Source organism: Sus scrofa, chromosome 3 (assembly GCF_054392235.1).
Source record: "Sus scrofa isolate SSC_HxYL_T2T_F1_AM1 chromosome 3, Sscrofa_HxYL_maternal_Yorkshire_Landrace_v2.0, whole genome shotgun sequence".
NCBI classification, from domain to species: domain Eukaryota; kingdom Metazoa; phylum Chordata; class Mammalia; order Artiodactyla; family Suidae; genus Sus; species Sus scrofa.
Window position 1 is genome coordinate 3,171,163 of NC_139385.1, and position 24,973 is coordinate 3,196,135.

Sequence of the window (24,973 nt, forward strand, 5' to 3'; positions counted from 1 at the left end):
GTGGTCCTTAACCCCTCGTCACCCCAGCAGGTCATTTACAGTAAAAGGTCATAAACGTGAGCTTAAAAATAGGCAGTAAAAGAGTTCCCATCGTGGCTCAGCGGTTAACGAATCCGACTAGGAACCATGGGGTTGCAGGTTCGATCCCTGGCCTTGCTCAGTGGGTTAAGGATCTGGCATTGCCATGAGCTGTGGTGTAGGTTGCAGACGCGGCTGGGATCCCGAGTTGCTGTGGCTCTGGCGTAGGCTGGCGGCTGCAGCTCCAATTCAACTCCTGACCTGGGAACCTCCATATGCCACGGGAGTGGCCCAAGAAATGGCAAAAAGACAAAAAAAAAAAAAAAATGGTAAAATGTGCCACTTCGACCTGCTTTTGACGTGAGGAGTCTAAGATTTGGTGTGAAAAGATACATTACTTCGTTTTTTAAAACGTTTGAAAATCTGTGCTGAAGGCCATAGGGAGTCCCTCCAGGACCTCGAGCTGCGAAGTGACACATGAGCAGCTTTGTCTTCAGGAGGATGAGTGGCCGCCGTGAGAAGGGTGCACAGAAAGGCAGGTATTGATTGAGTTCTGGCTTCATTAGGACGGGCCCGGGCTCCTGAGCCGTCTACACGGAAGGCGGGGCCCCTGCGGCTGCGCTGTCCTCCTCTGGGAGGGGGAGCTCAGCGGTTCAGAACCAGTCCCTTCTGGAGCTGCAGGTTCTTGCTCTTCAGATCTCAGTAAACAGCAGAGAAGCCTCGGTCAAGTGTGCGTTTCAGGTCCTGCCAGCCGAGGAGCCACGTGGACGGGTCTCGGGCCCTAGGGGGTGGGGGGGGCGGTCTGAGGGGTTTCCTGCAGCCCCGACGCTGCCCCCCGCCCACAGCCTCGTCTGGAACATCCCGTCACACGTCTGACCCCCCAGGGGCTCCGCAGCTTGCTGTGGGCCAGAAAGCAAGGTGGGAAATGGACCTGTCTCAGCCCCAGGGGTCTTCTAGAACAGTGTTCTCTGGGGGAGCGGGGTCCAGATTGCTGAGGACAGAAGCCCTGCTGCCCAGCTCCCTCCACCATCTCGGGGACACCCGGGCTGGTGTGGTCATCGCTGCGTCCCTGTGGCTCTTCCTGGGCCGAAGAGAATCGTCGTGACCGCAGGACTGCTGGGAGCGGGACTGCCGGGGGCAGGGAGCGCGGGAAGAGAGGACAACTTCACTGGTGTTTGCTCTCGGTGTAGACAGGCTGCCCTCTGCTTTGCTGCCGTGACCTTGAACTGCTCATCCGGGGCTGTCCCGACAAACCTGTCGAGGTGCCGGCCTGAGCCAGCGCTGGGCCGTTACACCTGGCTGGCACTTTGCAGGAAAGACCCTGTGCCCCAGGCCTCTGCTCTTCCTTTGAGAATCACATCGGCCTCCACGCCCGCCCGACCGAGGCGGCTGCTTCTCTTTCCCGAAGCACCTGTCACAGCACCAGCCCCCCGGCAAGTGATACCAGGAGCTCCCTTTAGAATCGAGTCACTTTCTTCTAAGGCATCTGCAGTATTTGTTTTTCCGATCATAAAAGCACATATGCAACGATAGTTTGGATAATTTAGATTCCCCTTCACATGCATCAGATCTGGGACCACAGAGGAGAAGGCGACGTGGAGACACAGCCTCACGCACTCGTGTTGGGAGCGGGAACCGGCCCAACCACCACGGGGGTCTGGGCGCATGCAGTCTGTGCCCCAGCCACTCGTCCATCCAGGTCCCTGGACGCATCCCCGCACTTGTTCACCAGGAGAAATGCACAGGGAGCGTCATGGCAACGCTGCGTTACATAGCAGAAAAGAAAAGGGGAAAAAAGCACTGGGAACTATCCAAAGGCCCCTCAGGAAGGCAATGGAAAGGTAAACTGTGAGCTCCTCCCGAGCAGAAGGCGCAGGAGCAAATCGAGCAATGAAACGAGAGCTGCACGTGTCCACAGGAATAAATCTCACCAGCATCCGTGGAGTGAAAAACAGCAAGTTGCAAGAGCTCATCTACAGCTCGAGGACGACCCTGTGCCTGTGAAGACCGTCCGGGCATCACCACAGGTCACGTACAGGTGCACGTATATGATACAAGGGTAAAAACGTGGCAGGAATTTGCCCTAAGTTGAGACTGAAGGTCACCTCTGAGGACGAGGAGCCAATAAAACCACAAGAACAGCTTCAAGTTTTCCTGCAATGTTTTCTCTCTTCAAAAAAAAAAAAAAAATTGTCAAAAATCTCAGGATTTGCTCAATATGTGATGAATACGTGGGGGATCTGTATTGCTCCAAGCATTTTTCTGCATGTTCAAAATATAATTTTAAAAGGACAAGTATAAAACAAAAACATGTTCACTATACATGTTGAAATAAAAATCGCAAAGGGAACAAGAAGAACATGAAAATTGCCTGCAATTCCACCACCCAAAAAAAGGTCAATATTTTTTCTTCCAGTCGTTTTTCTGACATTTTAACGACAAAAATGTTTCATCCTTACAAAGGACCCTCTCCATCCTCGCGCATTGATCTTGGAGTGAATAATAAAATGAGGGCGTTCCCGTTGTGGCTCAGAGGGATACCAACTTCGACGAGTATCCATGAGGATACGGGTTCCATCACTGGCCTCGCACCGTGGGTTAATCCGGCGTTGCCATGAGCTGAGGTGTAGGTTACTGACGCAGCTGAGAACCCACGTGGCTGTGGCTGCTGCTCTGATCCTACCTCTAGCCTGGGAACTTCCGTATGCCACAGGTTGTGCCCCTTAAAAAAAGCAAAATAACAGTAGTAAAATACGCATTTCCCTGCATGGGGTGGAAGGCGCCGGACACCACCCCAAGCAGAGGGAGACACCTCCCTGAGTTTGGTTCATCATTGCTTTACCTTCCTTGTGGCTTTACTGGAGTTGTGTTTAAGCCCAAACACCCTGAGGTTCGGGTTGCACGTTGCACCCATCGCACGAGTTCCTCTTCTGTATTTTCCCGCGAGGTGCTTGGTCCTTCCGCTCTGTGAACCTTGCTTGTCTTTGCAGGTTCCGCCGTGTCTCCCCGTGGTTTGAGGCTGGATTTCCCTTGGCCCTTCTTGTTCATTTACCCCCGGGCCTCTCAGCATCTCTGCACTCCTGTTCCCATTTCCTCTGCAGGCCCTGTAATTTCTCCTTCTCTCTTGCCAGCCACTGGCGCCCTGAGAAGCTTTCCTTTTCTTGGCATCGCAGTCACTGTTTTAGGGGCCTCGGCAGGAAGGTTTTTCAGGACAACTGGTTTACCGCGCTGCCGGAAGCGAAGCCTGCCTATGCACCGCGGTATTGTCTGCACTTCCACAGTCGGGGCATTTCAAACATTGTCGTGTTTAGACTCAACTAAGCTGTAGTTGAAACAAACGAAGTACAAGTCATCTCCGAGATTTACACCGTCCTGAATAACCACATGACTCTCACCCTGGGAGGTGACTCTTCCTAGCAGTTCTGGTGGTTTCCTAGGGGTAGGTGTTAGGACGTTTTTAGGGATCTTCACACACATTTCAAATTTCCTCTCCAGAAACACCGGATATGAACTTGGCCAGTTCGGTAGGTCAAATAGAATATATATATATATATATATATTTCAGGAGTTCCCGTCGTGGCGCAGTGGTTAGCACATCCGACTAGGAACCATGCGGGTTTGCTCCGTGGGTTAAGGATCTGGCGTTGTCGTGAGCTGTGGTGTAGGTTGCAGACGCGGCTCAGATCTGGTGTGGCTGTGGCTCTGGTGTAGGCCGGCGGCAGCAGCTCCAATTCGACTCCTGACCTGGGAACCTCCATATGCTGCTGGAGCAGCCCTAGGAAAAGGCAAAAAGATAGGGAAAAAAAAAAAGAATGTTAATATTTCAAGGGGGTATTTTCAGAGTTTCTGGATGACAGGCACTTTTCCTCTCTTGGGAATTTCCAGTCGATGCCCTGTGTTGGTCTGCTAGGGCCCCCAGAGGCACCCCAAGTGGGTGACTTAAACAGCAGAAATGTGTCTTCCGGAGGCTGGAAGCCGGGATCAAGCTGCCACAGGGCTGGTTTCTCTGAGCCTCCCTCCCTGGTTGCGGACACTGCCTTGTCCCCGCGGCCCACGAGGTTGGTGCCGTGTCTGCGTCCTGCCTCCCTTCCTGGCACCCGTCCTATTGGACGAGGGCATTTTACCCTGCTCACCTGTGCAGGGACCCCGGCTCCAGCCTGGGATACTCACAGTTAGACCTTTCGTGCATGAGGGCACAGGGCCCAGTTCAGCCCGGAACACGCCCTCTGACCCTTCTCCCTCGGGGAGCTGCTCTTCCCTGTGGAGTTTTGCCCACTTCACTCACTGGCAGCATCACAAATAAAGACCGAATGCTGAGCAGCCTGGCCCTGAAGTCGCGTCTGGGTTGGCGGCCTGGCCCTGGGGTAAAGATAGGAAGAATATAAGCATATCTGTCGCCAAACTTTTCCCTTTTAGTTTGGGTTGCAGTGTTTTTCAGGTGAACTGCGTTTTCATGTCACCAAGGGTTTGTCTCTGCCTGGTGGGCCATGCACCTGCTCTCACGTGCAGGCATCGTAGGCCGGGTTCAGGAGGCACCAGGGTCCCCACCAGGCAGTGGCACTTCCCTCCACTCCTGGCTCTAGAGTGACAGCGCCCCCCTCCCCTCAGCCCTCCCCTCCTGAAGTCCAGGGGCAGCCTCTCGCTGGGCGCCGTGTCCACGGGGCCGTCAGGGCAGGCATGGCTTACAGGAGGGTCACACGAGGTCCGGCCTCTTCAGGCTGCCGAGGGTGAGACGCAAAGACTGAAAACAAGCCACAGAACCTCACGGCTCTCTCGGGTTGTGGCTGCACCAGAGCCCTTCTCTGCCAGCCCCTCGGGGCACCCTTCACCCCGCCCTGAATCCCCTGGCAGTTTACATGGCAGCAGCCGCGGGCGACCTGCTTTGATTTAAACACTGCGTGCAGACAGGCGGGAGGCAGGGTGAGCGAGTCAGGAGCCGCATGGCCGGATGCCCAGCCCAGCGGGTCCCGTGGTCTTTCTGTGCCTCGGTTTCCCCGACCCCCGTGGGGACCAGCGTTGACACTCCCCTGGTGGAATCAGCGCGGGGGGCACAGAGAACTCAGCCAGGGCTCCCCAGGCGTCAGCTGGAACCTTGCGACGATTCGCTCTCATCCATCCCCTTGGACCGGACAGATGCCTACTGCTACCAGTTTTCGTCTGCATGCAGTAGTCACTCTGCGTCCACCAGGGCTGGGTGCTCACGGATTTCTCCTCCTCCTTCGCCTCCCTCACCCTGGCGGCTGCCACAGAGGGGTCACCCCAGAGAGGCCGTTTGTGCTGCGGTGCTCCTAAGGTGCTGAGACGTTTAGATGTAGCTCCGTTGCCCCGAGGGGCAGGGTTGGTCCCTGAAAAGCACAGAATCCCAGCTAAGGAGGGAGAGAGTCGCACTTTAGTGCACGGGGTCTTTCCACCGCGGCAGAGCAGCGCTAAATAAAGCCACGCTCCGGTCTCCCCGCGACTCGGGCAACATCGCCCGCGAGCCTCTTCCGCTGTAATGGCATTTCGTCGTCATTGGAACAAATGCTGTCGGGTAACCTGTCACCTGGATGTTATTCTCGCTAGGGCGCCACATTGTAGATGCTGAGGAGAAGCGGGGAAACCGATTTCTAAAGATGCAGATTGGTGTTCACGGGCGGGGGGGAAGGAAAACATCTTTCGGCGAGGCTCTCTTTACATCCAGGGACCTTGAATCGGTGCGTCCGCTCTGGCGGCGTGGCCTTCTGAGGCTCTAAACTCCTCTGTGGCGAGAGCCGGCGTCATCTGCTTCAAACGTGCTCTTGCATTTCCACAAGAGATTAACAGCTTGAAACACCGAAGGCGCCTGGAAGGAAAAACACCTGCTTCTTTGCGTAAATATTTTACCTGGGAGAGCTTTCAGCCTTTAGAGCTCCTTTTGTGGGGGTCGGAGGCTCCTGGTGCAGCCGTGTCGCCTTCACCTGCCAGCCACGGCGTGGTCCCTTAAAGGCCGTTCAGCTCAAATGACGCGTGTGCGCCTGAACCCACGCGGGTCTGCCCTCCAGACAGGCCGGAACCTCTATCCACCCCGAGAGAAGTCCGCCTGCCCGTGAGGGCCTCGTCTTGGCCTTGAGCCTGTATCGAAAGGGTGCGTGGGAACTCTGCTGGGCATGGGGGCTCAACTGCATGAGATCCGTGTTTGCAAATGAGTGGAGGGGGTTTTGGTTTTTTGTGTTTGCTTTTTTTTAGGGCCACACCCGTGGCACATGGAGGTTCCCAGGCTAGACGTCGAATCGTAGCTGTAGCCTACGGCCTACACCACAGTCACAGCAACGTAGGATCCAAGCCGCCTCTGCGACCTACACCTCAGCTCACGGCAATGCCAGATCCTAAACCCACTGAGCGAGGCCAGGGATCGAACCTGCATCCTCATGTTACTAGTCGGATTTGTTTCTGCTGAGCCGCAACGGAGCCTTCTAAATGAGGGGTTTTGATGCACTGCTGCCTTTGCTCCCAGCCCTCAAAGGGATCAGCTATAAAACCAACAGGCCACACAGCATCCGGGCCGGGGGCACTTGCCCACGAGGGTGCGTCAGCTGCCGTGGACTCTGTGAAGCCCGAATGGGTGTCGGTGGGGCTGCCGACCCTCGGCCCCAGCCCCCAGCCGCTCGTGGCCTGGCCTCGCCACAGCCCCAGCAGTGACCGATCAGGCAGCTCTCAGGTCCAGGCCTTGTGTTTGCCCAGGAAGCACACGGCACTGGTACAAGCCTCAGCATCCCTGAAATGCCCGCACACGCTCTGGGGTCCGTCTAGAGTCAACTCTTTTCACCGAGGCAGCTGAGGCGCCCTCCCTGCAAAGGCCTCCCGTGAGCGGCTGTCATCTCAGAATTTGCCTTCCGGGTCTGCCTCTGCCGATTTGAACTTTCTAGGTGACGCGTCTCCTTGTCGGGGGCTTTCGAGCAGCTCAGCTCCTCTTGCTCCAGTTTCGTCTTTGCCACGGGTGCCCGTCGCCCCTGCGCGGCCGAGCTCCTCCTCCCGACGCCCGTGTCCTCGTGCTTCACCGTGACCTTCAAAGCCGGGCTCCTCTGGCCTCTGACCTCGCATGGCTGAGGTTCGGCTCACGGTTCCAATGTCACTGTCCCCGCATTCCACTCAAACGCCCTCTTCCCCCAGGCTCTCTGCCGGGGCTCCTGAGCGCGAGAACCAGCACCCGGCCGTGTCTCTGCGTTTCTGCGCAGGAGCTCTTCTCTGTTATTTGGTCCAGGATTTGTAAACACATCAAGGCGAGGTGTGGGCTTTAACCCATATGTTCAGTGGGCCGCAGAGGGGGGACCAGAAGATAGTGCCCCTGTTTTAGGGCGAATAATGGGAAGGTACAAACGCATGCCTCAGGCTGAGGAACCGTCTCCCGCTAGCTCCGTGTTGGAAGCGGATCCAAGGTGGAAAGAATAAGCCGGGTGTCCTGCAACTCGGCCCGAATGACACTGCTTTGCCCTCTGCGTACGTCGACTCCGAGATGTCCCCATGCCATACGGGGGGGCACCTCACCTCCGAGGTCCAGCCGCAGAAAGAAGCCCAGGCCAGAGGGTCCCCGGCCAGTCCTCACAGCCCCCACCCACCCACCCCCATCCTGCTGGGCCCCAGCTGCACCTCGGTGTCAGGGCCACGCGTGGAACGTGGCACGTGCCCAAACCTCAGGTTTCTGAAATGCTTAGATACATGGTGAGAAGACAGCAGAGTGAGTGAAAAGCCTGTATTTCGGATAAAATCAGTTTTAGCTCTAATTCATCCGATAAGAGAATGATTGCCAGCAAAGCCCACTGCAGTAACAGCAATGCCTGGTGGAGAGGTGGCCTGATGGCAGGTGCGTCCGCCCCCCCGCGTGCCACCTGCTGCCCACCCCACAAACCCTAAGGGGCCGACACCCGTGCTGTACCCACCGACCCTCCCTGCAACTGGGCTGGGTGTTCAGGGCGTTGCCCCACCAGCAGCCCGCAGCCCAGGACACACTGTGGCCCCTCCACGGGCCCCAGAGCTCCCAGCGGGGCCACCCGGGTGCCCAGAGGGGTCGCCGCTCCCCCCAACACTTCTCTGGTCTGTTCCTGGGGCCGAGGCACTGGCCGGAGCCATCAGGGCTCAGGCAGGAGTATCCGACGGAAGAACACTCATATGGGCAGAGCTGGGCCTGCTCCACCTGCCCCCTGCTCGCCGCCCGTGCTCACGTCCAGGCAGCTTGGCCAGGCGACCCATGCAGGCCCACAGACCAGGACACCCAGAGCATCCTTTGTCATATCAGGGGCTGTCCCAGGGCACACCTCACCCAGCCCCAAGTCCTGGCCTCTCCGGCCGGCTCTGTGCCCAGGATACAGCGGGGCCGAGGGCTGCTCTGTGCTGGCCGGGTGAGCCCGCCCGCCCCTCGCCCCCGTCCATCCCCCCTCAGACGTGGCGGCTTCGGCTCCAGGCCCTACTGCAGGGCACGTGGGCCCCCTCGCCCGACCCCCTCCCTGCCCAGGTGCCCCAAGGCGCTTCCAGGTGCCCCGACCTCTTTGGCCCCTTTCTGAAACACATCCCTGCCAGATGGTGTGTCAACTGTGGAACCTGAGCCCAGCCTCCGGCCCCGCCGCGTGCCACTCGCTGCGTCCAGATGCCTCCTGGTGTCTCCCGCTTGTCCACAGTCACCTTGAAACTATCCCGCTGGGTGGCCGAATTGTTTTCTGTTTTGTCTCCTTTTCTGGAAATGGTCAGGATCCTATCCTTCCGGAGCGGGAGGGAGGGAGCCACGGCCGCAGCGGGGCCTGGCGGGAAGACGTGGGGCTGTGATGCCCAAGGACCCGGCTCGGTCCTGGTTACCGGGTGCCCTGCCCTCAGGTGTGAAATGGACACTGTCGTGGGCCTCGAGGTCTGAGGGTGGCAGGAGTGACTTGCCAGGGCTCCCGATGAGGGGGCTGACGGTTTTCCTTATTTGGAGCCAGAGAAGAGAACCCGAGAGTCGTCCTGGGGTTGGGACTTGCCCCGGGTGAGAAAATCTAGGCTGGATTAGGTCCCGGGTCTCCAGGCGGGCATCCTGCTATGTGATCAGGGGCTCGGGGTCGGGGATTTGTCGTGGACACAAGAAGCCATCGAGAAACACATGGCACCTCGCCTGTGCTGGGGTGGTGAGCGGCCTGTGAGAAAAAGAGGACAGGGAGTGAGGGGCCCCCTGGAGGGACCTGCGCAGGCGGAGACACTGCGAGGTCAAGGGTCACTCTGGGCTTGGGCGCTGGGAGTGGGGGAGGCCTTTCAAAGAGACAGGTTCCCATTTCCCTCCCCACATCCCAGCTCACAAAGATGTGCCTCGAACCTCGGTTTCAGCCCGAGATTTTTAACTCCAGCAACAGAGCACGCAGAGCAGAGCTAAGACATGACGGAGACTAGACCATGGCGAAGGCACGTCTGTAATCCTGTCCTGCTCCTGCAAGTGCTTAATTTCCCATTAACGCCGACGTACTGGTGGAAAGGTGATTTGAATGAACGAGCTGTCTTAAGCACACACGTGACTCTCCGAAACAGGAAGGGACAAGTCAAGGGACCCATCCCTGGCAGGTGGAGGCCGCGAGGGGGCCCCGGGACAGGTGCTGTGCCAGGTGCGGGGGTGCCTGGGACGCCGCGCATGTGTTCGCTTCCGCCAGGCCTGCTGTCGGCGGTGCCGTGTCGGATGGTTCCTGCTTCTCCTGCCCTCGCGGGTGGAGACGCGCCGTCTCACGCTCTGAAGAAGCCTGGTCCGCTTCATCTCTCCAGATGCTCACTGTGTGCACAGGGGGGCTGGGCCCCAGATGTGCCTACGTTGGTCTGCTGTTATTGCAGAGTGACTCGCCTGGAGTTCCCGTCGTGGCTCAGCAGGTTATGAACCAGCCTAGTGTCCGTGAGGACCCGGGTTCGATCCCTGGCCTCGCTCCGTGGGTGAAGGATCCGGCGTTGCCGTGAGCTGTGGTGTAGGTCACAGACCCGGCTCGGATCTGGCGTGGCTGTGGCTGTGGTGTAGGCTGGCGGCTACAGCTCCAATTCGACCCCTCGCCTGGGAACCTCCATGTGCCTCTGGTGCAGCTCGAAAAAGGAAAAAAAGGCACAAGTTACTCTCTGCCTCTCTGGGGAGGGTTGGCATCTCTTTAGCACTAGGAACGGCACTCAAGGAGCAGACTCACTCACACCGGGCCTCCTCCTGCTAAGGCCTCTCAGGGCTTGGGTCTGACTGTGTTCTTGTCGGTGGCTCGGGTCCGCCTGTGGACCCCGTGCTTGACTGTGAGGTTATGTGTGTCTTCGCAAAACATCTTCGCTTGGTTTCTTCCTTTAGTTCAGGGACGTGCCCGTCGGAGCGACGTTGGTCCATTGCTTTTGTGCGGGGCGCGCACTGACTTTCCACCGGGGGTCAGGTGGAAACACAGGTCGGGACCAAGGGCCCTGGCTCCCCGTCCCCCGGAGGACACGGCCCTGGGACACAGGCAGACCTCTCCCTTGTGCCCCCCGAGTCTGCTGGAAGCAGGCACGCGCTTCCCCCCAGCTCCCCGCAGACGTCCGCAAGACAAGAGCATGGAGATAATGCCACAACACGGAGAAGCACGGAAGGAGTCATACGGCAGGGAAAGGCACAAAAGTAATCCGACGACAGGGAAAAGCCGGAAGGAGGTGTACCGGGGAGTTTAGAGCTGATGTAGGGACAGGAAGAGCGTTGGGACTTAATACATCAGGACAGAGACAGATCGTTTCAAGTATCGAGGCAGCTGCAGGGGGGAAGAAAAGCAAAGACCCCGTAACTCATCAGGTGGGCGTGGCAGGCGAGGGTGGGGGGAGGTGGGAGGGAGGGGCCAGCAGATGTTGTCCGAGGGGTCAGGGGACCGGGGGACCGAGGCATAAGCTGTACCTGTCAGGGGAACGTACCGGAAAAACCAAAGACAGATGTAAACCTCCAGGAGGATGGGAAGGGCAAGGACGTCAGATGAGGCAGACGCTGCCCGTGGAGATGCCAACAGAGATGCGGGATGGAGCAGGAGATGCCAGCCGGCAGCCCAAACACTGGCACACGCCCCCCACCCTGCCCCCAGCACGACCTGTCATCCATGGGGCACTGTTGTCCCTGGAAAGATGCTCCGGGGGGGCAGGCACGGGGACTCCAGGATCCAGCAAGGGGACCCTCCCTCTGCCCGGAGCCTGGGGTGAGCGTCTTCTCTTCCTGGAGCAGCGAGACTCCGTCGACCCAAGGCTCAGCCTCCGCTCGCTGGTGACATCCTGTGTGACCTCAGGCAGACTGCTTACCTCTCTGAGCTCTACTGCTTCATGGCCAAGCAAAAACGTACACTCCCTGGCAGAAGCCCCAGAGGCTCAGCTCATTTTCAGGATACTGGGGGCCGGAGGCCTTAGCAGCTCAGGCTTGGGCGCCCCGACCTCCAGACGCCCTCCCAAGGAGCAGGAGGGGGCAGGGAGGGCTGGGAGAAGAGCTGCTGGCCGTCGGTCAATAGATGGGAAGGACAGGTGTCCAGCCAGACAGCACAGTGGGAACAATGGCCACCGGAGGCAGAGCAGCAGCTGTAGCAGCCATTTCTAGACCCTTCCGGGTCCTGTGGGCAGTGGTCACCGTGCACAGGCCAGGGCGTGCCGTCCTGTCCCCTAGTCTGTGTGGTCATGACAGTGGCCAGCAGAGGTGAGGGGCTTAATGCTGAGGACACTGGCGTCTGACCCCAGGGATTTGTCCTCCTGGCCTCCCACTGGCCGGCCGGGGTGAGGCTCCTTACAGAGGTGGGCAGATGCCAGGATGCTCGGCCACCAGTGGGGCCAAAGGAGGACTGACGGGACAGAGGAGTCCCCCCCGGAGCAGGGAGCCGAGGAGACGCAGCTGGTTGAGTCCACAGGGACCCACCACAGGGGCCAGCGGCCCATCTCCACTGGGGCTGTGCCAGCCACAGGAGGCCCTGAGAAGGCAGATCTGGCAGAGGCCAGAGTTCTGCGCCGCTTCCCCCAAGGGTCCCTGTCTAGCTGAGCGGCTGGACTGTCAGTCGCCACTTCTGGTTTCGGTCAGCGCAGGACTTAGCAGGTGGACCACAGCTGGCTGGGAGCCCAGAAGGTTCCGGCTGGTTCTACAAGTCCTCACTGGCTCTGCAGACGCAGCAGAGGGCCCGGGCAGGACCTGGTGGGAGAGGCCTGATCGACCACGAACCCTTGATCATCAGGGGCCTTTGAGAGACGGTCAGAGCCGGAGCCACCCTGACCTGCAGGGCGGGCTCCCTCCTGCTGCTGTGGGGGTGGGGGACTGTTTCGGGGGCGCCGTGGTGGGGCTTCTGGAGGAGCAGGACTGGCAGGAGCAAGCAGGATGGGCAGACGGACTGTGAAGAGGGAGGAAGCCTGAGCACAGGTGTGAGACCCCCCCCCCCCATGGAGAAGGGCACATTTCAAAGAACTTCCGAAGGGGAGGTGCTGCAGGCAAGGGGACCCTGGGGCAAAGGCAGGGCCAGAAGGTGCAGGGTGGGGGAGTGGGGACAGAAAAGGCACTGCCCCATCAGCACACCTGCTGCTGCTCCTGTGGGTCTTCCGGGCGCCGAGGGCCTCAGGGAAGATGAAGCTGTTTTGGCATCTAGTTCCGTGAAGGAGGAAGAGGGGACCACGTGGCAGGGGCGGGGGGCGCTGGTGCTCAGAACCCCACCCTGCATCCCGGTGCGGCCCAGACGCTGGCCCAGGAGAAGGAAGCACAGGGAGACGGCGCAGGCGCACGAGGCCTCTTGAGGGGGGGGGTCCGGGGTGGTGGGACCAGGGGCTTCCCTGCGAGGGAAGGGACAAGGGACGCCTGACCAGCGGCCCTCATGCCCCCCCCCCTGCGCTCCCCACACAGGGTACCAGATCGCCTACCGCCTGGCCAGCAGCAGCCCCAACACCTTCACCACCGTGGAGGTCGGTGCCACCGTCAGACAGTTCACGGCCACCGAGCTGGCCCCGGAGTCTGCGTACATCTTCAGGCTGTCGGCCAAGACGAGGCAGGGCTGGGGCGAGCCGCTGGAGGCCACTGTCATCACCACCGAGAAGAGAGGTGAGACCTTGAGGCCCCGAGTTGGGGGGGGGCGGCTCGAGAGGGCGGCCGAGGCCCCTCCCTCCGGCCCCACGTGCCTCTCCGCAGGCGGGGGGCTGCAGGAACTGAGCATTTACGAAGCGCCCGCTGAGCCCTACCTGGAGCTGGACACGGCCTGTGTCCCCTGAGCGAGCCTTCGCTGTGCACGGGTCGTCGTCAAGGCACCGCCACAGGGAGCCACCCCAGCCCCGGGGGGCCTCTCCCCCCTGCATCCTTTCCCCCTTCTCCGCTCCTTCCTCCTTCTCCATCCTTCTTGCCCTCCCCCTCCCTCCCCCGCTTCTCCCCTCCTCCCTTTCCCCTCCTTTTCCTCCCCCCATCTCCCTTCTCCCCGACTCTTCCTTCCCCCCTCCCCGTCCTCCTGCCACAACCATCATCTTCTCTATATAATATGATTAGTTGGAGGGACAAAGCCTGCAAGTCGCCAGGGATGCCAGAGCTTCCTCCTCCCCCGGAATCACAGTCCGGCCAGCGCTTTGCTTTCATGCGGGGGCGCTGGGGGAGCAGCCGGGCTCTGAGTTCCTCCCCCGACGCCCCGGAGCCGCAGGCCTTGTGTCCTGCCCTCTTCCTCAGAGTCGATGCAGCCCCTTCTGAAGGAGGGGATGAGACAGCTTTGCTGCAGGTTTGATGTGACCTCACCAGTCCCAAGGGGACGTATTGACGCCAACTCCCCTAGGGAGGCACCCTGCCAGGCCCCCACCCCGTCCCACGCCCCGGGCCGCCTGCTCCGCCAGGGCCCGCTGGGCCTCCATCCACGGGGCTCGGGGACAGGGAGCCCGGGAGTTTGCCCCTTGCCCGGAGGTCCAGGAAGGAGCCTTTGAAGCAGGGACAGGACCGTGGCTGCTGCTCAGGGCTTGAAGAAGTCCTCGGGCAGAGAGCGTGCGGCAGAAAAGCTTTTGCTGACTGAGTTGGATCCAAGGGCCCCTCGAGCCCGTCACTGCGAGGCCGGCGATGATTAGTCGCCTCTTTGTTACACAGCAACCACACATTCCAATCAGAATCGGTGCTCTTCAGGATAAACAGTGAAACAATGAGCCCTCCCTCGGTGGAGCTGATTCAATCAAGGGGGCGAGCAGACAGGGCTGCGGGTGGGCGGATGTGTCCCACCCCTGCGGGCACCCCCAGCACAGGCCCTGAAGGTGTCAGGCCCAGGCTGACCTCCGGGGGCAGGAGAGGGTTCACAGGGACCTGGAGGTGCCCTGGGGACCAGGTGCTGTTCAGGTGTCTGGCTGTCTCTGCTCTGAGGGTGGAGCCTTCGGGGTCCGAGCTGGCCTGGCCACAGTCCCCGTCGGAGCCTCGCATATCCCTGGGAAACCAGGGACAGTCCCTGATCTTCTAAACCACGCGGCCACCTCTGGGGCGGCCATCGGCCCCCCGCTTGACCTCACGGGAGCCTTTCCGGGAAGAGCGGCCCCTGATCTGTCCTCTTCTGGTTGCAGAGCGGCCGGCGCCCCCCAGAGACCTGCTGGTGCCCCAGACAGATGTGACTGCCCGCAGCCTACGGCTCCAGTGGGTGCCGGGCAGCGACGGGGCCTCGCCCATCCGGTACTTCACTGTGCAGCTGCGAGAGCTGCCCGGCGGCCAGTGGCAGACCTACTCTTCGTCCATCAGCCACGAGGCCACCGCCTGTGCCGTCGAAAGGTACTGAGAGGGCCGGGACCCCTCAGGGACCCCACCCCACCCTACCCCCGCCAGCTCCTGCCCACCGCCTGGGAACTCCGGGGGGAGAGGGGGGCAAGGAGTAGCCCCACTGAGCAGTCTCTTCTCTTGGGCGGTGCTCCACGGGCTGGGACCCGGGTTCCTGCATCCTGAGCCCGCTTCCCAGACTGGCCTTCCACGCACCCCTGCATCCCTGCACCGATGGTCTGCCCACCCAGGCCCCAGGGATTGACGAGGCTCAGAGGGCGGGCGTGGGGACCGTGGGCTGGAGGTGCGGGTGGGGCACCCTGGTCCCTGCGAGGAGGGGAGAGCTGTGGGGGAGGGGCGGCCCAGCCCGCGGATGTCGCAGTGTCCTTCTCGTGCTCCCCTCCGTGTCCGCCAGGCAGATTCCACCTTGGTCCTGTCGTTCTCGGTGGCTGGTGGGGTCGGTGAGGGCATCCCCTGAGCCGGCCTCTGCCCGCGTGACCTCCCCTGGCCCCACCCACCCCACTTACAGTGGTGGAGACCAAGGGCTCAGAGGTGCTCCCTGACTTGCCAGAGTCCTGCGGTCTAGACGGGCAGGTCTAAGAAGTGCCCTCTGGCCCTGCGCCCTCACCTCCCCCCGGACAGAAGCCCCAGGCCCGTGAGGTTGGGGGGGCTGCCCAGGCGACCAGCTGGCATCCTCACGGCCCCTCCCGCCCTGTTTTAGTCGCTTCCTGTTGGGCTCACCCTCCAGAGCGGGGGGCTGCTGAGGACCCAGTCCCCCTGCCTGCGTGGCTTCTCGGACCCTTGCCAAGAGCTTGAAGGAAGACAGAAGGGGCCAGGACCGTGGTTTCGTAGGCCGGCCAAGCCTCCTGCCCCCTTTCAGAACAAGCAGCACGCAGGCAGTGTGCTAGGACATTTCAAGGACACCAGCTCATGGAGTCCCCACCGCAGCCCGGGAGGGGGCACCTTTGTCCCCTCCACAAATGACACACAGGGTCAGGGGTCAGTCTCTTACCCTCGGCCCCGCCCAACCAGCAGGGGGCACGAGGGGCCGTCCCATGGGTGCTCTCTCCCCCCAGCCCCGCAAGGCCCCTTCTGAGCTTCCCTGAGCCCAGCATGGAGGGAAAGGATGATGGGGGGGCTCCTGACCTCAGAGACCCCCCCCCACCAGGCACAGCTCAGGCTTTGGAAGTGGGGCCGGGGTTGGAGTGTGGCTCTGTTACCACAGCGGGGCTGAAGGAAAAGGGAAACGACCCCCCCCCCCATTTGAGGATCCAGCACCTGACAGGTTGAGCGTGGTGCCCTCACAGGGTGGGGGGATCGGCATCTGGGGGGATGCACTCTGGAACCAGAACGTCCCAGGCCATCTGTGCCCTGCCCCTTCTGCAAGGGTGACCTTGGGCAGCAGGCGTGGGTGACCTCCAGCAGCTGGCAAGGGCGCTCCTGGACAGCCCTCATCATTTGCCCTCCGGGTCGCTGTGGGGTTTGGGGATGGCATAAGTTGCCCAGGGTGATGGCAGCTGTTGTCACAGTGTCGTCCGTGTGGCTCTCGGTACCCACCCAGAAGGCTATGTGGGAGCCTGCGTCCTGAGTGGGGTCGGGGCTGAGGGGCCACCTGTTCCTTTCAGCCCAGTTCCTGACAGCAGCAAACTGGCAGCTGCGTGATAAGGCCACGCAAAACAGCCAGACCCTGTCCCCAGGGTTCTGCCAGCATCCCTCTTACCCTTTGAATGACAGCCATGGGACCCGGGGCCCCAGGGCTCGCCCTGCAGAGGAGGGTGCCCTTGCGGCAGCCCCAGCCCCAGCCCCACCGCGGGGCCCCAGGGATTCCAGCAGGGCCCCGAGTCTGTCTTATCAACCACGCCTAGTGCGCTGGGCGCTCAGTTTAATGAGAACATGACTTGCCCTTGGATATCAACAACTCGGCCTCCTTGTGTCACCATCTGAAAGAGAAGAGAAAAATAAAATCCACCCGCCTTTCGTGTCGTGGAGCCTCCTGAAATCGCACAGACCAGCTGTGTGCTTGGGGCCTCGAGGTGGAAAGAGAGGCTCATGATTCAGGACAGACAGTTTAATTCGGTGCAGGAAAGACTGCGGTCAGTTTCCTAATGGGCCAGAACCGGGACTCACGCTGCTCCACCTCCACCCATCGAGAGCAAACACGTCCCAGACGGAGTCGGGCAAAGCAGTCTTTTGTCCACTGCCACCGTGTGTGCTTCCTTCCTGCTTAATAATCCTGACAGCTACGTTTTCCTTTTTTTTACAAAAACATGGAGTTCCCGTCATGCCTCAGTGGTTAACGAATCCGACTAGGAACCATGAAGTTGCGGGTTCAATCCCTAGCCTTGCTCAGTGGGTTAAGGATCCGGCGTTGCCGTGAGCTTACGCAGCTCAGATCCTGCATTGCTGTGGCTGTGGTGTAGGCCAGCAGCTACAGCTCTGATTAGACCCCTGACCTGGGAACCTCCATGTGCCGCAGGAAGGGCCCTAGAAAAGACAAAAAACACAAACAAAAAAAACATTCTTTTCGACTTTTTCATTTGCCACTTACATGAAATCCGCTAGTGGCCACAAAATGTCGACGTTTAATCAAAAGTTTAAAAGGAGAAGTGTAGCCGTGGACTTCTGTGCCCCCCTGCACGTGATGAATGTGAGTCCAGGGCTCGGGGGGCGGGGTGGGAACGCGTTTCGGCACCTCTGGTTTCTGGCCGGTGGTTGGATCCCCGAGGGATGCGATTCAAGGAGGAGGGCGCGACACAGCCAGGTGAGCATCCCGGTGTCACGAGAGGACAGGACAGGGATGGGAGAGCTGGGGCGATGGCTGTTAGGCAGGCATCGTGGGCCCTGCTGGTCCTTCTTCTACAGCAGGTGCTGTGAATCCAAACTGAAAACAAGGGCGGAAAGCCAGTCACCGCAGAAAGCAGCGGGGATTCAGTGGTGTCGACTTGCTGGCCTCCCCTCTGTTGGCGTCTTTTTTTTTTTTTTTAATTTTTTTTCCTTTGTGTAGTCATTAACAATAAAGCCACATGGCAGTTCTCCTGTGGCGCAGCGGGTAAGGAGCCAGTGTTGTCCCTGCAGCGTCTTGGATCCCTGCTGAGGCGCGAGTTCCATCCCTGGCCTGGGAACTTCCATGTGCCTTGGGCACAGCCAAAAAATAAATAAAGCCATACTAAAAATCACGTCAATTTGGCCAAAGATATGAAGCATGGCTTTCATATTCTTTGTTCTTTGTGATGCAGATAATGAGTCTTTTTTTTTTTTTTTTTTTTTTTGTCTTTTGAGGGCTGCTCCCTTGGCATATGGAGGTTCCCAGGCTAGGGGTTGAATGGGAGCTGTAGCCACCGACCTGCACCACAGCCACAGCAACACGGGATCCGAGCCGCTTCTGCGACCTACACCACAGCTCACATTGACACCGGATCCTTAACCCACGGAGCGAGGCCAGGGATCGAACCTGCGTCCTCATCAGATTGGTTTCTGCTGGGCCAGACCGGACCTCCGATAATGAGTCCTTAATAAATGCTTTCAGTGTCTTAAAGATCCATAAATAAATAGGTAAAGGCAGCAGTGGGTGACTTGGGAAATGTACAAGACTCATCTGTTATCATCATCACCAAGGGACAAAGGACTACATGGAACACTTTCTGTCTACAACAGAAAACCCTAAGCCTCGTCCCTGCACCCCGCACCCCCACGTCGAAGCTCTCTCTGGCCGTGGACCGGAAATGCGTGGGCGTGCTAAGCCGCGCGCATCGAGGCGGTGCACGCGCAGACCCGCTTTCTAGGTGCGCTTGGTCTCCGCCTGATTTCGGAGAGCAGCTTGGACAGTGAGGGTCCTGTGTTTCCCAGTCTGTTCCTTCCTGAGTTGGGGGGGGGGGTGAGGATTTCGGTCACGGCGTCATCTCAGGAATTTCGCCACATTCGCCAAGGTCTCTTTGGACGACAGCAGGTTGCCCGGCGAGGGCACCCAGATGCGGAAAGGACCACAGATGCTGCCCACGGGGGCGGGGCTCCTGGGGGACCGTGACCAGCAGCCTTTGGGGAGACAGGAAAGGGAGCATTTATTTGTCGCCTCCGGTGTGACCCATCCCCGGACTCCGTGAGGCAGGTGTGTGACTTATAACGTTCCCTGCGAGGCGCGTTCCGTTGCTTCGTTTTCGTAGATGAACCGCGGCGTGAAGTGACCGTGCGGGGTTTTGCGCGGCGGGGCGGGACCTTGATTTCCTGCTTGGCTGACTCAGAGAGGAGGCGCGAGGAGGCCTGGAGGGTTTGTTCCTTATTCGTTCATCAAGTGGGCGTGGAGGCCCCGTTCTGCCCCGGGGCCCGGCAGGAGCGAGGGGGCGGGATGCAGGCGAGATGAGGTGTGTTCGGGTCGTCGAAGGGAGTCCCGGGCCGCGAGCAGCTCCGCAGACAGAGGAGGAGGCTGCAGAGGCGGGAGCCCACGGCAGGGACGCGGTGACCGCGATCGCCCTCGCCCATGAGCTGGCCGCCCCCTTCATGGGTCATTCGTTCCCGGTTTTCAGGGCAGGGCATCCTACTCAGATGCCTTTGTGTCCCCTGCGACTCCCCGGGCAGCGGTCATTCCTGTGACCGCAAGCAGGCTGCAGGGCGGTGCCTGGAGCTCTGCTCCCCTGCCTCCTTGCCCAGCCCCATCTCAGCCCTGGGCCCGTCCAGCAAGCGGTGGGACATCCTTCACTGCTCCCTGCCGTGCCCCTCCCTGGTCTTCAGGACCCCAAAAGTCAGGAAAGGAAGGGTGGCCTTCAACGAGCATGACCTCTGGCCTCAGATCCCAAAATCGCTGGAGAACCGGAAGTACCAAGTATAGTGTAGTAAGGCGTGTGTACTGCCGTCCTCAACAGGAATACACCAGACAGATGTAAGTGCCACACAGAAAGACAAGGGTCACTGCTGTGGCACCTACCACATGCCAGGCCCTGGGCTGATTTTCAGGTGTCCTCTAATTCACCCTCCCAGGAAACTTCAGAGATAGATAATGTCACCCCCAGCCGTTCCTCCTTTCACCCGTGTCCCCCGAGCACCTCCTGGGCCAGGCACTGCCCTTGGTGCTCTTGGGTGATGCTGGGGGAGTGGGGGCCCGAGACGCCCAGGGTTCCACCGTGCTCCTACTTGGTCTCTGTCCCCAAGGAGTCCCAAGTCTTGTAAAGGAAACAAACCAACAACTACACATTGTGATGGAGGAGACGCTAGGGGTGTGGAGGACAGTGGCGGCCTTGTCAGGGAGGGGACCAGGCAGAGCACCTGCCCCAGATTCGCCAGGAGTCCGAAGCAGGGGCTCTGGTTGCGGAGTCCACGCTCCCAGCCGCTGCGCCATCCTGCCTTCTGATGGGACGCGAGCAGGTGGAGCAGGTGCAGATGTGCGGGCTCAGGGACGGGACTGGAGGCTGAGCGAGAGGGCACGTGGCTGCCGCCCACGTCAGGAGTCACCCGGGGAGCTGGGACAGAGGGGAAGTTATTCGTGTGTTTTGACTTAGTAAGGGGTATCTCCCAGAAACCAGAGACGGTTCTTGGGGGGTGCCTCAGAAGCATCTCCATTCAAGCGGGGCCAAGGCAAGTGGCTGGTCCCTGCTCTTCCAGCCATGGAGTCGGGGCGCAGAGGCACGGAGACCCTCCTGCCAATGGACTAGGGACCTGCAGGGTGAGGCCGCTCTGCAGGCTGTGAGGTGGAGCAGCCCTTGAGGCGTCTGCTGGGAGAGAACCCCTGTGGTCAGTGTCACGCGGGCGTGGCCGTATGAAAACAAATCAGGGAACGTTTTCTGATCATGCTTTCCAAAAACAGTTGTCACTCTCTTTTAAAAAAAGCAGAATCCTGTCTCTAAGCAAAGTATGACTCAGAGCCAATTAAAGGCCACTTGGAAGGGGAGCCACTGCTGGTTGAGGCTGGGGAGTGGGGACCCCCGGGATGCCCAGGGGTTCCATGGTACTCCATTTGAGAACCACTGGGCTGCAGGCTGGACTGGGAGACGAGAGAGGGTTGGTTCAACCTGATGTGGGCTTTGCTTAGCCGGGGGGCTGAGGACACCTGGGGCTGTTTGGACCCAGGGGACAGGGGAGGGGCACGGGGTCAGTCTGGTCCTGCTGCGGGTGATGGGGAGGTGGCGGGGCCCTCGTCCGCGAGGGAGGAGGGAGTGCCCTTCCCTTCCCTGCTCACGTCCAAGTTCAACATGAAGGACGGCCAGGAGCAGCCGGCCAGCCCGGTCCTGCGCAGGGCGAGCCAGGGACGCGCTGCCGAGGGACGGGGCCTGCGTCGTCCACAGGGAAGCATGTCTCCGAGGTCTCAGCTGTCGTGTGCCACTGGGCTGAGCACGGGAGACCCAGGAAATCCAGACTGGAGGCGGGGGAGGGGCGGCGAGGGAGGGGGTCTGAAGTGCTGTCACCAGGTCCGAGGGTGGAGGGAGCAATGAGTGTCCCTAGAACCTCATCCAGGGGCTGAGGGGGGACCTTTTTCCACGTGGACAAGCGACCTCGTCTTGGTCTTCCGCAAAGGGGCAGGTAAATGTTGCTTGAAGACGAGACCCCTGTCCCCGTGCCCCCAGCCAGGCCCCAGGGCCCTGGCAGAGGGCAAGGGTCGCTCGCCTCCTCCACGAAATGGGAATGAGGAGGCACTATTCCGCATAGCTGGCGCCTGGGTTTCGTGGGGTCAGGTGGGGCCAGCGCTGGGCCCCACGTCTGGTCAGTAAGCGGGAGGGAGGAGGGGGCCGTGGGCCCTCCTGCACTGGCCTGGGCAGCCCTTGGGGCCAGGCCCCCCCAGCTCAGACCCCCGCCCCCGAGGGTGAGCGAGGCGGGAGCTCAGACCAGCGCGAGGGCTGATGTGTGTAGCTGCCCCGGAGGACTCCCGCGAGCTCTGCAGAGCAGCGCCTTGCTTCCCCAGAGCATCTCTAGTGACAGGAGCGCGGTTCCCCCGCCAGGACCCCCAGCGGAAGACTCCCTCCCCTGAAAGCTCCACCCTGCCCCGAAGGTCTGCTCCCCCATCTCCTGTCTCCCCAGTGCTGCGGTCAGAGGGCTGGTCCCCAGAGGGTGCTAAGGTCCCACTGACCTAAGCCCAGAACGCCCACGGCTCCCTGACGCCAGGGCTCGGGGGCAGGGAGACGCCCCCGGCCGAGCAGGGAAGGTCTCTGTCGTCACTGGTCACTGATTCGTGGTCACTGGTCTCTTCCGTGTTTCAGGCTGAGGCCCTTCACGTCCTACAAGCTGCGCCTGAAGGCCACCAACGACATTGGGGACAGCGACTTCAGCGTGGAGACGGAGCCGGTGACCACGCTGCAGGACGGTGAGCCACGGGGCCCGGCCAGCAGAGGGGTGCCCCACGTCCCGCTGCTGCCTTTGTACAGAAACAGTGGCCCCTGGAGAGAGGCCCCCACCCCGCCACCGTCTTGAGCCAGGAAGGGGTCACCCAAGGGCGGGGACAGTGGCGGTGGAATTCATTAGTGCCAGAAGCTCGGGCACCCCTGTACAGCCCAGAGCCATAAATGAAGGCTTCCACATGGAAGGCAGTCTCTCTGATTAGCTTCCAAACCCGTGTGATCCATCAGCATCTCAGAAATGGAATAATTGATAGGGTCATTGACAACAAATGTCATGGGTAGCTGGGTTTTAAAAGCTTGTCCCCATTTTTCTCATTCACGAGCCATCCCAGTCTTGCCCTTTGGCAAAAAAAAAAAAAAAAAACACAGTTAAGTGATAAAAGTAAGACCCCCCTAAAAGTTCCCGGTGGCCTTTGACCTGATCCGTCCTGCTCGGAAGACTTGGGGCTGAAGAGCCGTTGTGAGTTTGTGTGATGACCTGGGCGGCCCTGGCGAGAGCCGGGAGACCATGCCCTCGAACCCGCCCAGTGGACAGGCAGGTGCCTGAGATGGAGAGCTTTGCTCCTGGGTAGCAGGGCTGTGGCTCTGCTCCCGGACGGCACACCCGAGCCCGTCGCTCGCCCAGCTATGCCGTATGATAAGCCCCAGACCTGCCCCCAGCGCTGTCTTCTCCGGTGATGCAGCAGCAGAACTGTTTTCAAACCAGCCCATCTCCGGAGGCCGGGCCCCGGGACCTCGCGTCTTCAGCTCTGCTCTTTCTGTAACCTGGGAGGGTGGCTGCTCCAGCACGCGGCCCCAGGTGACCTGAAGGACCGACCGAGGGTTCCTCTTGACAAATGTGCGGGGCTGGTTTGTTGCACAGCGGAAGCCTCCCTCCCGGGACTGGCCCTGGGATCCCAGTGCTGCGGTCAGTGCCCACTGTGCGGGCGGGAGGCCGCAGCCAGACCCACAGGGAGAAGGACAGGACCTGGCCCTGGAGGAGCCCAGGCTCTCTTGTGGCTCCCACTTTAATCCTCTGCTTAACACACCCTTCGGCTAAGCACTCCCTTTTAGAAGAAAGAAAACACACAGTTTTGTGGGCGAGCCTCGGAGAAGCGTCAGGGAGCGGGAAGCGGGAGGCCCACCCCACACAGGCTCCATCAGAAGGCGGCCGCTCCACCCTCTGATGTTCAGCTCACTCCTTTGCTGCGCCTACGGAGTTGTCCTGTCTTCTGTTTCTGAGAGTTGCCGTCTCTCTGCCGTTGATGTGCGTGGCGCTGTCATTGGGTGCCTCCAGGTCCAAGCCCTGGCGGAGGCTGACAGGCAGGGTCTGACTCCAGGGGTGGGGGCCCGTGTCGAGGAAGGGTCCTCTGAGCCTGGGGATGGTTTGTTTGTTACGGAGGTTGGGATGCCGCGGCTGCCCTGTAACTGTCATCAGGTCACTTGTGATCAGCACGCTGGCCGAAGCCCTTAAGGCGGGACTGCAGGAGGGCACAGGGCACAGAGCCATCCCTGAGGCAGAACGGGAGGCCTGGAGGTGTGGCCAATGGGGGCCTGTCCCACGTGCGCCAGCAGGAGGACCAGGAGGCCTGGCCCCGGTGCCGGGGAGGCTCACAGAGCAGGGGTCTGGGGGCCGAGTCTGGGATGGTGGGTGGAGTGGGGGTGCCCGGCACACGCATGGGTCAGGGTGGGAGCCGTCCTGAGTCTCCTGCTCCGAGACCCCTTTTGAACACAGATCTCAGAGTGGGGAGGGAGCGTGAGAAGGTCAGTGCGTCTGCTGGGATGGGGGGGCACAGCCTCAGGGGGCGCCAGGGTGTGGAACAGGTGTCCAGGAGGGGCCGCTGGACGTGACAGCTGCTCCCGGGCTCTGGGCATGGCTCTGGGCAGGGGGCACACTGACCTCATTCCTCCAGAGAGCAAAGCAGAGCTGCCCCAAGACCCAGACCAGGGCAGATGTGCCTCCAGCCAGTGGAGGTCAGCCAGCTGTCCTGATAGTGACATCAGTGTTTCAAGCCAAGGGCACTGTGGCCTGGCCTGGTCACGGGTCCTTCCTGTTCAGAAGTCACGCGGATCTGAATGCCTCCAAAAATGACACTCTTCCTCCAGGGATTGGCGGGGAGGGGGCGGAGGCGAGGAGGCCTGGGAACCGGTGTGAGCAACCCCCGTGGTGATCCAGGCTCACCTGTGTGTCTCGGCAGGGGGCTCTGTCAGGGGACACAGTCTGTGGTCACCTGTCCAGGCTTGGGTACCTTCTCTCCTGGACGCCAGCTGGCAGGTGGGGGAAGGGCATCCATGGGATGCGGGGGCCGGATGCTGGCTCCTGGGCCTCCCAGGCTCCAGGGAGCTGGCCCTGCCTCCTCCCCACACTGGGGAGCTGGCCCGGTGCCCACCGAGCACAGGCGAACCCGCTCACCCCCACTTTCTCCTTCCTTGGACTGCAGTTCCGGGAGAGCCTCCAAGCTTCGTCTCCGTGACGCCACACACCACGTCGTCTGTTCTGGTCCAATGGCAGGTAAGGGCCGGGACTCCCAGGGTGTCGTGTGGTGCCCGGTCCTGCGGCAGCGCGGGCAGCTGGCACCTGCCGGGCCGTGTCGGGGTTGAGCGCGGGAGAGGGGACACCCCAGCAGCCCAGGTGGCCTTGCACCCCGTGCAGGAGGCTGTGAGCGTGACATCCCAGACGGGGAAGCAGGGCTGTGGTGACACGCAGCGTGCCCGGAGCTCTGCGCTTTAGGAGGCAGGACAGGCCCGGACAGGCTGAATGTTCCAGGCTTCGGGAAAGGTGCAGGCAGAGCAGGGCTTCTAGGGCCAGACTGCTTCCCGCCTTGAAGGCTTATCGCTCAGCAGAGATTATGTGCAACCGGACGAGGCAGCCTCAGGGTCCTGCATCTTCACTCAGTCCTAGTCTTTGGTCAAACAGAGGCGCATCCTCCGCAAGAGCGCCGTGACCTCGGTGGGCCGTCAGCGGTGCTCCTGGGTGACACTGAAAGAA

General features: G+C 60.7%; 1 protein-coding gene across 7 annotated transcripts in view; it reads left to right on the forward strand.

Annotated features, from left to right (window-relative positions):
* Positions 1-24,973, forward strand: part of SDK1 (sidekick cell adhesion molecule 1) — an 823,726-nt gene that overhangs the window by 732,725 nt on the left and 66,028 nt on the right. For all 7 annotated transcript variants that reach the window (XM_085016314.1, XM_085016312.1, XM_085016308.1 and 4 more), the window contains exons 29-32: positions 12,830-13,024; positions 14,500-14,701; positions 21,868-21,971; positions 24,426-24,496. In XM_085016314.1, coding sequence (XP_084872440.1) covers positions 12,830-13,024; positions 14,500-14,701; positions 21,868-21,971; positions 24,426-24,496 — 572 coding nt within the window. The remainder of the gene's footprint in view (positions 1-12,829; positions 13,025-14,499; positions 14,702-21,867; positions 21,972-24,425; positions 24,497-24,973) is intronic.